Source organism: Terrapene carolina, unplaced genomic scaffold, assembly GCF_002925995.2.
Source record: "Terrapene carolina triunguis isolate 2854851 unplaced genomic scaffold, T_m_triunguis-2.0 Scaffold66, whole genome shotgun sequence".
NCBI classification, from domain to species: Eukaryota; Metazoa; Chordata; order Testudines; family Emydidae; genus Terrapene; species Terrapene triunguis.
In genome coordinates this window covers 61,719,159-61,731,652 of record NW_020664417.1, presented here as the reverse complement: position 1 = coordinate 61,731,652, position 12,494 = coordinate 61,719,159, and the positions used below count along the sequence as shown (strand labels likewise).

Below are 12,494 nucleotides of genomic sequence, written 5' to 3'. Positions count from 1 at the left end.
GGGTATGGGAGTAGACATATGCCCTGGTCCCCTTCTCTCTGGCCCCCAGGACCTTTTCCATGTAATGTTCCATTATGGCTCTTTTGAAACATCTGAGGTCTTCATCATATGAGGCACCACACTTCTGCACCACCATCCAGAGTAAAACCTCCTCTCCTGCTCCTTCCCAGGGACCTAGGATTTCTCAGCTTGCAGTCCATGATGTTTGTAGGACCTTTTTTTTGGAAAGATCCAGAACTTTCAGAGTTTCCACAAGATAGCATTTGCTGATAGAATGAAGAGTAAAGTGATACAAGCTCAGAATATCGGTCTGTAATGTATTAGGGCTGTATTAGGGTCTATAATGAGCTAGCTAGTTTATATCCTCCAGCTGAGATTAAGGCTCTTTCTACAGGGCCCAGGCAGCCTCGGCAGCTTCTTTGCAAACTATACCCATTCCAGACATCTGCAGGGCAGCTACTTGGGGTTCAGTTCATACTTATACAGTTCATACGTCCATTACCTTGTGGAAGCATTGAAATCTGATGCTTCTTTTGGCAGAACAGTGCTGCAATCTTTAAGTAGACTCCAAGCACCCACCTCCTTACATTAGGTTACTGCTTGTGAGTCACCAAGAGTGGAATATATGTAGACAAGCACTCAAAGAAAGAAAAGTTACTTACAGTAAATGGCGTTCTTTGACATATGTTGTCCATATATATTCTACAACCCTCCCTCCTTCCCTGCTACTATGGAATCCTATAACACCTGGAGTCTGTGATGGCAAAGGAACTAAGTGGCAGTTGGGCACACACTGCCCATTGTGCTCTCAGTCCTGGAGCATGTGGACACTTAAGGAACATGTGTGGCCCCAGAACCAGGACTGGATTACCCAATAGTCAGACTAAGCACGTGCTTAGGGCACCAGCAAAGCAGAGGGCACCAAAAAAAATGAGGGTTTTTTTTAAAAAAAATTTGATATTCGATATTTCAAAAAAAGCATTGAAGTAGTCATCATGGGAAAAATCAGAACTTTGTTAGACTTCTTTACACTCCACTACACACTCTTCCCCCGTTTTTCTGTTCTCTTTTTATTACTTATCCCCACCTAAACCAGGGGGGCGTCCTACTAACGTAGATCGAAATAATGCAAGGAAATCAGAGACTGTAACTGATCATCCTACTCCTGGTGGTAAAACAGACATTGTTCTAGAAGATGTGGATGTGTCAGAGACTGAACCTGATCATGCTGTAAATAATAGGAGAAAAGATCCTGGTATATGGGTTGATTTCAGTATCGATGATGTAGCTTACTGGATAGATCGTGGACCAAATGACTGTCAACACCACACTGGGCCATTTGAGAAATCACGTCGGACTTTTACCAATGGCAAACAAACAAGATATTGTCCACAAAAAATATTTTTCGGCATGAAAGCGAATAGAAAGAGAAATACACTCGAGAATGGCTACTATATTCACCATCAACAGGCTCTGTGTACTGTTTTGTTTGCAAACTTTTTGCATATAAACCTTCAACATCCCGGTTTGCTGCAGATGGATTTAGTGACTGGCGGAATACTGTTTTAATTGAACAACATGAAAATAGCACTACTCACAAAGATTCAGTGTTGACATATTTAAATCGAAGACAGGGCTTTGGATTGACACAAAAATTGGAAGAACAAATTAAAGGGGAGCGTGAATACTGGCAACATGTCTTGCAGCGTGTTATAGCTGTTATTCAAACATTAGCTGAACGTGGTCTGACACATTTGGATCATTGCAGAATGGAAATTTCTTGGGATTGTTGGAGCTTGTGGCTCAGTTTGACCATTTTTAGCAGGCCATATCTCAAAAATGGGAATGCTAGCAAAGGTAACCCATCATACTTATCCAAGACAATATGTGATGAACTCCTTGGTCTAATGAGTGACAAAGTTCATTCAGCTATTGTGGATGAAATAAGTACTGCTGGGTACTTCAGTTTATCTGTCGACTCTACACCTGATCTTTCACATATTGATCAATTGAGTATTGTACTAAGATATGTGTCTCCCACAGATGGAAGACCAGTTGAACGATTTATAACATTCCTCAATTTGAAAAGTCACACTGGTGAAGAAATGGCAAATCAAGTACTGCATTATTTGTGCCAAGTTTGCAAAATAGATTTCTCAAAGTGCAGAGGTCAATCTTATGACAACGCTGCCAACATGTCAGGGCGTTATCAAAGAATGCAGAAGTAGCTTTTAGAACAGAACAAATATGCCATATAGAAAGACGGAATACAATGTGTATTTCCAAATGTAGAGATCGCACTACATATTTTTCTAACATTGATGATTACTAACTGCTCTGCAGAACGCTCTTTTTCTCAGCTGACAAGAATAAAAATCCCTCAGAGAACAACAATGTGTCAGGACAGACTTGATTCACTTTCCCTATTGTGTATGGAAGCAGACATACTTCATCGAGTCAGCTTCGATAAACTTATCCAGAATTTTGCAATCAGAAAATCTAGAAAGAAGCTATTTTAATTTCAGCATACGTGTAAGTTTTATGTCATTTCGAAAATTAAAATTTTATTTTATGATATAGTATTGTTTTTATTTTGTATTAGATATGGGGGGGCACCATAATCTTTTCAGTGCTTAGGGCCTCTAAAGGTCTTAATCCGGCCCTGCCCAGAAGATACAGCTGGCAAAAAGAGCCAATATCAAGCACATGGGGTACATGCTCACCAAGAGTAGAATATATACGGACAGCACATCTTGAAGGATTCCAGTTATTGTAAGGTAATTTACTTAGGGATAATCCCTCCAGAATAGGGTTAAGCAAGTGGTGGAGCAGGGTAGGAAAGTTCCACAGTGCAGTAGCAACACAAAGACTTCATGCTCCTGCGCTCTGAATTTAGCAACTTTTAACTGATGTTAGTGTTTGTGGCCCAGGGACGAGTTGCTTAGGTCCATGATTCAATGTTAGCCCATCAGGTGCTTCTATGTGTGCACATGAGTGTATCATGACAGAGCCACATGAGAAAGGGTAGTGTTATTTTCCCATCCTTGAAGTCCTGAACGAAGAAGTCTCTTTTCCACTTCTCAATATTTTTGTCCCATGAGAGGATGGATCAGTCTGTCATTCTCGCAGTGTCCAGGAAGAGCACTCAATGGTCATACAAATAACATGACGTCTATGCAACCAGCCTCAGTGTTCAGTGCAAAAACTAAAATGCATACAAGGAGTCAGACACATTTGATTTGGGAAATGATTTCAGTTTAATATTTCTCTAGTGTGTGTATATAGGAAGCCAAGTAAAAATTAATTTAAAGTATATAACATCTAGGTTGACAGTGTCTGTTTTTTCAAAAACTACATATTTGGGGAACCTAAAGCACTTTGCATTCTCCCTTTATGGAGAAAAAAAATATTAATGAGCTTATCTCTCTTCACTAACTACTTTCAGTTCATGATGGTTAGGATGATAGTACTAGTAAAGGTAGTGACTGTTTATATTTTGTTTTAGCATTAAGATTCATGACCTGTCAGAACTGAAAGAAATGTATGCTATAATAAACCTGGATGATGAAAATAAAGGTATGATAAAGTTTCCAAAGCTGTAAAACAGAATTTTGTTTACATTAATATGTTTACAAGAGGGAATGTACAGAGAAGAATATTTATTGAAAAGCTGTCTAAATATAGACTGTTGTTAACTCCCTCCTTTCCAATGTGTATGTATTATGAGATGGTCTGTTTGCCAAACTGGGTATTTAACGTAGCTTTCGGGGTTTTTTTTTTTTTTTTTTACAAAACACATAGAGATCCTGTTTTTCAAAACAGTTGATTGTCCAGTATTTTTGAATCCATAGCATGGTATATTCAAATTACTAAAATAATAGTGTGTTTATTTTTTCCCGTTTTGCTTTTCTGAGTGGCATGTTCTTGTGCTAAGAGTATGTATATCTCTGGAGCAGGAGTCCCTGCCACTGTTACCTCCTATTTCAATATTGGATTCATTTATTGTGAATTTCGATAAAATTCACTCTGAAATTAAGACCAAATTAGCGGGTTATGGTCTATGATGATAAACTATTTCTGTTCCATTCTACATAGGTTTTTATACTTAAGTACAAAGGGTGTGAAAAAAATTAGGGCTGTCAAGCAATTAAAAAAACTAATCATGCAATTAATCACACTGTTAAGCAATAATAGAATACCATTTATTTAAATATTTTTGGATGTTTTCTAAATTTTCAAATATATTGATTTCAATTGCAACACAGAATACAAAGTGTACAATGCTCACTTTATATTTATTTTTGATTGCAAATATTTGCACTGTAAAAAACAAAAGAAATAGTATATTTCAATTCACCTAATACAAATACTGTAGTGCAGTCTTTTTATCGTGAAAGTTGAACTTACAAATGTAGAATTATGTACAAAAAATAACTGCATTCAAAAACAAAACAATGTAAAACTTTAGAACCTACAAGCCCACTCAGTCCTACTTCAGCCAATCGCTCAGACAAACAAGTTCGGTTACAATTTGCAGGAGATAATGCTGCCCACATCTTGTTTACAATGTCACCTGAAAGTGAGAACAGGCATTTGCATGGCATTGTTGTAACAAGCGTCACAAGATATTTACATGCCAGATGTGCTAAAGATTCAGCTGTCCCTTCATGTTTCAACTACCATTCCAGAAGACATGTGTCCATGCTGGTGACGAGTTCTGCTCGATAACGATCCAAAGCAGAGCAGACCGACACATGTTCATTTTCATCATCTGAGTCAGATGATACCAGCAGAAGGTTCATTTTCTTTCTTGGTCGTTCGGGTTCTGTAGTTTCTGCATCGGAATGTTGCTCCTTTAAAGCATCTGAAAGCATTCTCCACACCTCATCCCTCTTAGATTTTGGAAGGCACTTCAGATTCTTAATCCTTGGGTCAAGTGCTGTATCTATCCTTAGAAATCTCACATTGGTACCTTCTTTGCGTTTTGTCAAATCTGCTGTGAAAGTGTTGTTAAAATGAACATGTGCTGGGTCATCATCCAAGACTGCTACAACATGAAATACGTGGCAGAATGTGGGTAAAACAGAACAGGAGACATACAATTCTCCCCCCAAGGAGTTCAGTCACAAATTTAATTAACACGTTATTTTTTTAACGAGCATCATCTGCATGGAAGCGTGTCCTCTGGAATGGTGGCCAAAGCATGAAGGGGCATACGAATGGTTAGCATATCTGGCACATAAATACCTTGCAATGCCGGCTACAAAAGTGCCATACAAATCCCTGCTCTCACTTTCTGGTGACATTGTAAATGAGAAGAAGGAAGCATTATCTCCTATAAATGTAAACAAACTTGTTTGTCTTAGCGATTGGCTGAACAAGAAGTAGGACTGAGTGGACTTGTAGGCTCGGAAGTTTTACATTGATTTGTGTTTGGGTGCAGTGATGTAACAAAAAAAAATCTACATTTGTAAATTGCGCTTTCAGGACACAGTACTTTGTATGAGGTGAATTGAAAAATACTATTTCTTTTATCAGAGGGGTAGCCGTGTTAGTCTGGATCTGTAAAAAGCAACAGAGAGTCCTGTGGCACCTTTAAGACGTCTGACGAAGTGGGTATTCACCCACGAAAGCTTATGCTCCAATATATCTGTTAGTCTTAAAGGTGCCACAGGACTCTCTGTTGCTTTTTACTATTTCTTTTGTTTAATAAATTTCAATTCGTATTCTATTGTTTAATATGCAATTAAAACTGTGATTAATCGCGATTAATTTTTTTAATTGCGATTAATTTTTTTGAGTTAATTGCGTGAGTTAACTGCGATTAATTGACAACACTAGAAAAAATATTCTTAAGTAATGAAACCTTGACATGGTTGCATTTTAAAAACAATAGAATTGTTTGTGGATTTTACTGACAACCAAGTAGCTATTTTTGTTGTTCTTGTAAAAGCTTCTCAATATTTTAGGTCTAGATCACCTGGCTTGGACAGATGATGGGCAGTTGTTGGCAGTGTCTACACAAAGAGGCTCACTCCACGTCTTCTTGACAAAGCTTCCAATCCTTGGAGATGCTTGCGGCACACGGATTGCATACCTCACTTCTCTTCTTGAAGTTACTGTGGCCAATCATGTTGAAGCAGTATGCTAGCCTATTAATTTTTCACTTAATTTAGGTGTAACTTTTAAATAAGTAGTAACAATGAGAAAATTTGGTATGATTTTCTTATAGGAGCTACCAATCACAGTTTCTGTTGAAGTGGAGCCAAACTTTGTTGCTGTAGGTCTTTATCATTTGGCTGTAGGAATGAATAATCGTGCTTGGTTTTATGTACTTGGAGAGAATAGTAAGTATGACTGTAGTTCTCTTATTTTAAAGTATCTTATCATCCATTATCTGCTAAATATATGTCCATTTTATAAAACAGGTGTTTTGTTTAACTCTTCTAATAGCCTACGTAGTGCAAGGTGGTGTTGTTGTATAATCTCATGGGACACCAAAATTCAGGACTGCACATTGGATTCCCAGAATTTGGATTAGTACAAACAAGACATTATGGAGGCAATTAGAACAAAAATTCAGGATTCCCAGGGTTGGATGAAGCCTTTCATTCTTTGTCATCAGGTCAAACGCAGCTCATGCTGTTGTTGCCTGAAAGTCACTACCAACTGAAGGTTGTTTGGCTTATGTAAAATTAGTAGATGGTCTCAGTCCATATTGGCAGTCCTAGCAGAGAGGCCAAGGCTGCATAAACATGGAGACTAAACTATTCTCAAATTCCTGTAGGTGTTCCATCCAGAGTTTAGATGGATTGGTGGGGCAGAGTAGAAAAGCTTGTGCTATACCTGTTTTTTTTTTTAGGCAGCAGACTTAAGTCTCAGTACTTGTCAATTCAAAATCTTTTATGAATAAAAAGATCACTCTAAAGGGAAAAAAGTCCAGCATTAGTCATAGATGGTCTAACCGTAGGTTAGTGAGGTTTCGTTGGGGAAAGAGGGTCCCTTTTAACCCTTAGTAACATAAGGATGCAGCTGCTTTCTCATAGTCTCCCATGTTTCTGTCAAGAGTTCCTCCTACTTATCCATCTTTTACTCTCCTGCCCTCTTAGATTATTATGAATTACTCAGGTAGGTAAGAAGAACAGAAAATGGACCATGCATAATTTATCTTTTTTCCCCCCTCCCTTCCCCTTTAAATTCTGTAGGTGTAAAAAAGCTTAAAGACATGGAGTATCTGGGGACAGTAACCAGTATATATCTTAATTCTGACTATGCTGCTGCACTCTTTGAGGGTAAAGTCCAGTTGCATATGGTAAGTATACAGAAGATTTTGAACTCTGAAAGGCCAGCTGAATTGAGGTGGCAATAGACTGAGGAAGAAATTGAGTCCTAATGGTAGTAAGATTGGTCTGAGTGGAAGTTAGGTGCTGAGTGGGTGAGAAGATGTAACTAACGGAGGTAAGAGTTAAAAACCTTCCAAAAAATTATTTTAGTAGCAAACATGAGAACAACTGAGTTACCAGGTGGCTTGCAGAAATGTACATTCTGTCTTGAAGTGGCAGTGGATGAGAAGAAAGTGCTAGCTTATGAGGTGTTTAACAAGCTTTCTTTGGAAGTTCTGTATGGGGTCTTAGGGGAGCAGCTAGTGGTTTGTAAGTGGTACATATGAAAGGGCAAATCTGAGCTAGTTATAACAGCTAGGGTAATGCCTTAGTGTCTGCTTCATACAGACAAAATTCATTAATATCTTGCTGCTGGTGGTGGTGGTGGTGGTTTCAGTTTTGCTTATTCCTTATGCTTTAGATAGAAGGTGAAGGTTTGGATGCTCAGGAAGAACGAGAGACTCGACTTTTCCCAGCAGTGGATGATAAATGTCGAATCTTGTGCCATGCTCTTACTGGTGATTTCCTCATCTATGGTACAGATGTAAGTATATTGCTTGTCTCAAATTCTTCTTAGATTCAATAAGTTTCTGTTTTTGATTACTTGGACTATTTCTCTTCATACAATAGGCATAAAGTGTATGGTTCTGATATGCAGTGTACCAAGGCTTACTTTATATGCAAGCTATATTTTAGGCAAACAGAAACAAAATTTCAGCCAGCTTCCTTAATTATTTAGGCCTGCGTGTGATGCAGTTGCAGTTACACTGGCACATTACAATGGTTCAGTTGGTTTTGGTTGATGCTCAGCTTCGTAACTGAAGGCCAAGTCCTGCTTTTATTGAAGTCATTGGCAAAACTGATATTGAATTTAATATTATTTATTTGTATTACAGTGGTGCCCAGGGGCATCTATCAAGGATTAGGTCCCCATTGTGCTAGGAACCTTACAGACCTGAAGGAAAAAGATAACCTAGATTATGAGGGACTATTATGTGACAACTGCATAGGAGTAGCATGCACCACATGCCATCCCCTTTACAAATATAAAGGCACAGATCCTGCCTCCAACAGCTCACAGTCTAAAAAGACATACAAACTGGAGGGATTAAAGGGTGCCCTCTGGGGCACCTGGGACTGGCCACTGTCAGAAGACAGGATACTGGGCTAGATGGACCTTTGGTCTGACCCAGTAGGGCCGTTCTTATGTTCCCAAAGTAATGATTAGCCACATCCTAACCTATAAAATGATTTTTAGTTTGTTTGGCTTTGTTTGTAAATTGTCTGTATATCTAGAGTTGCCCCTCAACCTTGTACTATTGATGAGAGAGTTTCTTGTAGACATTGCTTCAGAAGTGCGTCTTCACAAGGTGTTACCCCCAAAAATCAGACTCAGGACTCTCCACAATGGCTTGCCTATATCAGTAAATCAATCATCAATTTGTCTGGTTTTAGTAGTGAAAGGAGGTGACCCGCCCTAGAGGAATTGCCAGGGTTTTACCAGAGGTTTTTCCCTCTGAGCTTTGGAAAACTCCCCAGAACAGACTAACTCTGTTGACCTTTGAGAGTACACCGATACAGCCTTCTACTCCAAGGATTGACACTCAGGCAGTAAGCTTTGAAAATGAAAATATTCTTTATTTAATGTATCAATGTTCTCTGATAACAATAAATCTTAAAAGCATATATCAAGAAACAAACACAAATTCTATTAGCAAAAGTATGCACATCAAAGTACCCAATACCGTAGAACACCTCTACCCCGATATAACTCTGTCCTTGGGAGCCAAAAAATCTTACCACGTTATAGGTGAAACTGCGTTATATCGAACTTGCTTTGATCCGCCGGAGTGCGCAGCCCTGCCCCCCCCGGAGCACTGCTTTACCACGTTATATCCGAATTCATGTTATATTAGGTTGCGTTATATGGGGGTAGAGGTGTACCATGCAACTAGAAATATATTTAAATGGTTACATTCTACTTGCAGTGATCAGTCACATGTAGGATGCTGACAGCATATTCTTACTTAAATATTAAAACTGTATACATAGTAACAAACATATATACACAAACATCCAACTTTAGTATCTCAGGCATACAGACTCATATATCCTATTTTCTCCTTATACCATGGTCGTCATGCTTACTTCTCTGCAGTCTTTTTTCCCTCAGATCTGTCAAATGGTCCTTCTGTTCTGTCACAGCTACTTCTTAGCTGCTGCTGCTGTCATTGGTTCTCTGCTACTGCCTCTGTAACCCACACACCTCCTGGGTGTGGTGTTTTGTCCCATCTAGTGGCACCGAGGCCACTTAGAGAGAGAGAGAGAGAGATAAAATGAGTCTGTTCTACAGCCTTAGCTAGCAGCCAGATGGCTTTTAGCTCATGCAGTAGAGGCTCATGCACTAAGCTCCAGAGGTCCCATGTTCAATCCCACCTCCTGATGACTAGGGTCTGTTGACATTACACCTCTGTGTGATTGCTTGGTCTGCCACAACAAACCCCTAGCCCTATTCGTCCCTTTTTTAGTGATTTCAGCTCTCTTCCTGCTTCTTCTGGCTTTTCCTGCTGACAAACTCTCTTCCTTCTGCTCTCGCACTCCAACAGTCTCTGAGAATGACAAACACACACACTCAAGCTTCTCAGTTTCTGCCTTATACACGCTTCTTGGCCTATTCTGATTGGTTACTTCCTCAGTCCTTCTCATTAGCATACCTTTCCTCCAGTCATCTTTAAGCCTACTCTGATTGGTCCATTCTTATAAACCAATCACAGCTGCTAAGTTCATCTGTCAATTAATGCTGGACCTGGTTGAAATCCTGTGCCATGCTCAACTGACCCCTCCCTTCTAGTTTTGGAGTGATCTTTATCTCACCTCAGACTGCCTGTTTGCTATAGGCCAAATTACTCCAAGACCACCCTTTTAGTTTCTCTGGCTGTGATTACCTGTGACCACCATCTTGTTATCCCTGGCTGTAACCTCTTAAAACTGTCTTTCTTAGTTATTAAACCCATAAAACGATAAACAGTTATACATTTATATGCATCTTAACATTAGGATTCACTGTCAAGACTCCAATTTTTACTAATTTAAATAAGTTTAATTTCGATTCTTCAGCTAGTGATGGCAGGGCAATGTTCTTAATGCCTTATTCCTTACACAGAATAGAGCAGCTGAAAAATCTCTTGTATCAGAGGGATTTGAATGAAGAGAGGTTGGTGGCTTTGAGGATAAGCTCATGAAATACATTTCATATGTTGGGAGTGATGTGAAATGGAGTTCTGAGAAAGTTGTTTGTTAGTGGACATACAGTGTGTCAAGGCTGACATCATTGGTGGAGTGTAAGGAACGGAAGAAGCACCTTGGAAAATGAATGAAGTGGTGATAAACAGCCACACATCATTATCTGGGCTGGCATCAGGTATATGAAAACCAAAGGATGTGTTGGCACAACCCACAACTTCCTCACAATTTTTAATGTAAGTTTTTTGAACAGAAGCTAAACTAGAATAACCAAGATGATCAGGCAGAGAGATGAGAGAAATTACAAGTAGTAGAAAGAAAAATTGTCTGGCACTTATATGAATTGTTTTCTTTAGAAGATCATGCACAGTTGTTAGTACATTTTAAAACTGTCAGAAGAGCTTCTGTTCCTTTATTTTATAGTAGTGATATTATTTCCACTGTAAACAACAAAGTAAAGTAAATAATTTTCTTGTTCATTTTATCAAAGAAAAAGTTTTGAAAATGTACAACCTTTTGGCCAGTTAATGGTTCAGTAGCACATTCTGTTGCCCTGTAAAAGACCTTTGAGTGAGATGTTAGAGCTTCAATATCCCATGGGCTCAAACCTTTGAAGTGATGATCACTTCCTGTGGGGTTTTGAATCCGTTCCACTGCTACTGATTTCAATGGAAGTTCAGGGCACAAAGTACTTCAAAGGATTGAGCCCTTAATTACTCTACATAAGATGATATGCTGGGTTTCCAAAGGAAAGGTAGTGTTTCAGTCTCCAACACCATTATTGGCTTAGTAACATAGTTAAAAGTTCATTAGTGATTTTTGCAATTAATTATTGGGCTTTTTGGTTATTTCATTTTTTAAAATTATTTTTTAAGATGTTACTGATTTAATATAAGATACTAAATTCACAGCTGAACAATCGGGTGTGTAAGAGTTTTACAATTGGCTATTTTATATGATTTTTAAAATATCTTCTGTACATATAAGAGGAAAATGAAAAGAATCCCTAAAAGATTTCTCCATATTAAAATATAGCATTAATTAAATAACTAATTAATTCACTTTTTTGTCTAAGGTAGGTGCACAGGTTCTAAGAGCGTCACACTTGCTATTTGGAGACAGAGACAAATTTGATAGTTCTGGATACTACATGCTAGGCCCTTTTCTCTAGAGCAGCATTTCTCAAACTGTGGGTCGGGACCCCAGAGTGGGTCAGGACCCGTTTTAAAGGGGTCACGTGGGCTGGTGTTAGACTTGCTGGGGCTGAAGGCAAAATCTGAGCCCCACCCACCAGGGCTGAAGCCCTCAAGCTTTGGCACCCACCAGGGCTGAAGCCCTCAAGCTTTGGCACCCGCCAGGATAGCAGGACTTGGGCTTTGGCCCCCTAGCCTGGGGTGGTGGGGCTCAGGCTTTGATCCCCCTTCTTAGGATTGTGTAATAATTGTTGTCGTCAGAAGGGGGTCACGGTGCAATGAAGTTTGAGAAACCCTGCTCTAGAGAGCCATCGAATTCTCCCTGCTTCCAGAACTGTGTACAATGTGGCAGACCTTCATCTGCAGACCACAGGCATAGGGAAATCTCTCATTTTTTGGCCAAAACTTTTTCTAAACCCATATTCCACTTCTAGATGGTTTTTAATCAATTCGGCTCAGAATTCTAAATATTTGGGAGGGGGTAAATTTCTTTGAGTTGATTTTGCAGCTTTCCCTTGCTACAGGGCTGCATTGTGTGGGGGGAAATGCTCAGCCACGAGACCAGAGATAGTGTTTTTTCTGCTCTTCTGTTCTACCAGAATATATTGAAGAGTACTTTTGCCTCTTTGGCAACCAGGGGAACACATTCACACAAGAATCAAGGTTGCCTCAAAAA

The 12,494-nt window shown here is 39.2% G+C and overlaps 1 protein-coding gene across 4 annotated transcripts in view; it reads left to right on the top strand.

Annotated features, from left to right (window-relative positions):
- WDR19 (WD repeat domain 19) overlaps positions 1–12,494 on the top strand; it is a 142,640-nt gene that overhangs the window by 45,491 nt on the left and 84,655 nt on the right. For all 4 annotated transcript variants that reach the window (XM_026647981.1, XM_026647983.1, XM_026647980.1 and 1 more), the window contains exons 10-14: positions 3,506–3,576; positions 5,970–6,142; positions 6,233–6,347; positions 7,206–7,312; positions 7,804–7,926. In XM_026647981.1, the coding sequence (XP_026503766.1) occupies positions 3,506–3,576; positions 5,970–6,142; positions 6,233–6,347; positions 7,206–7,312; positions 7,804–7,926 (589 nt within the window). The remainder of the gene's footprint in view (positions 1–3,505; positions 3,577–5,969; positions 6,143–6,232; positions 6,348–7,205; positions 7,313–7,803; positions 7,927–12,494) is intronic.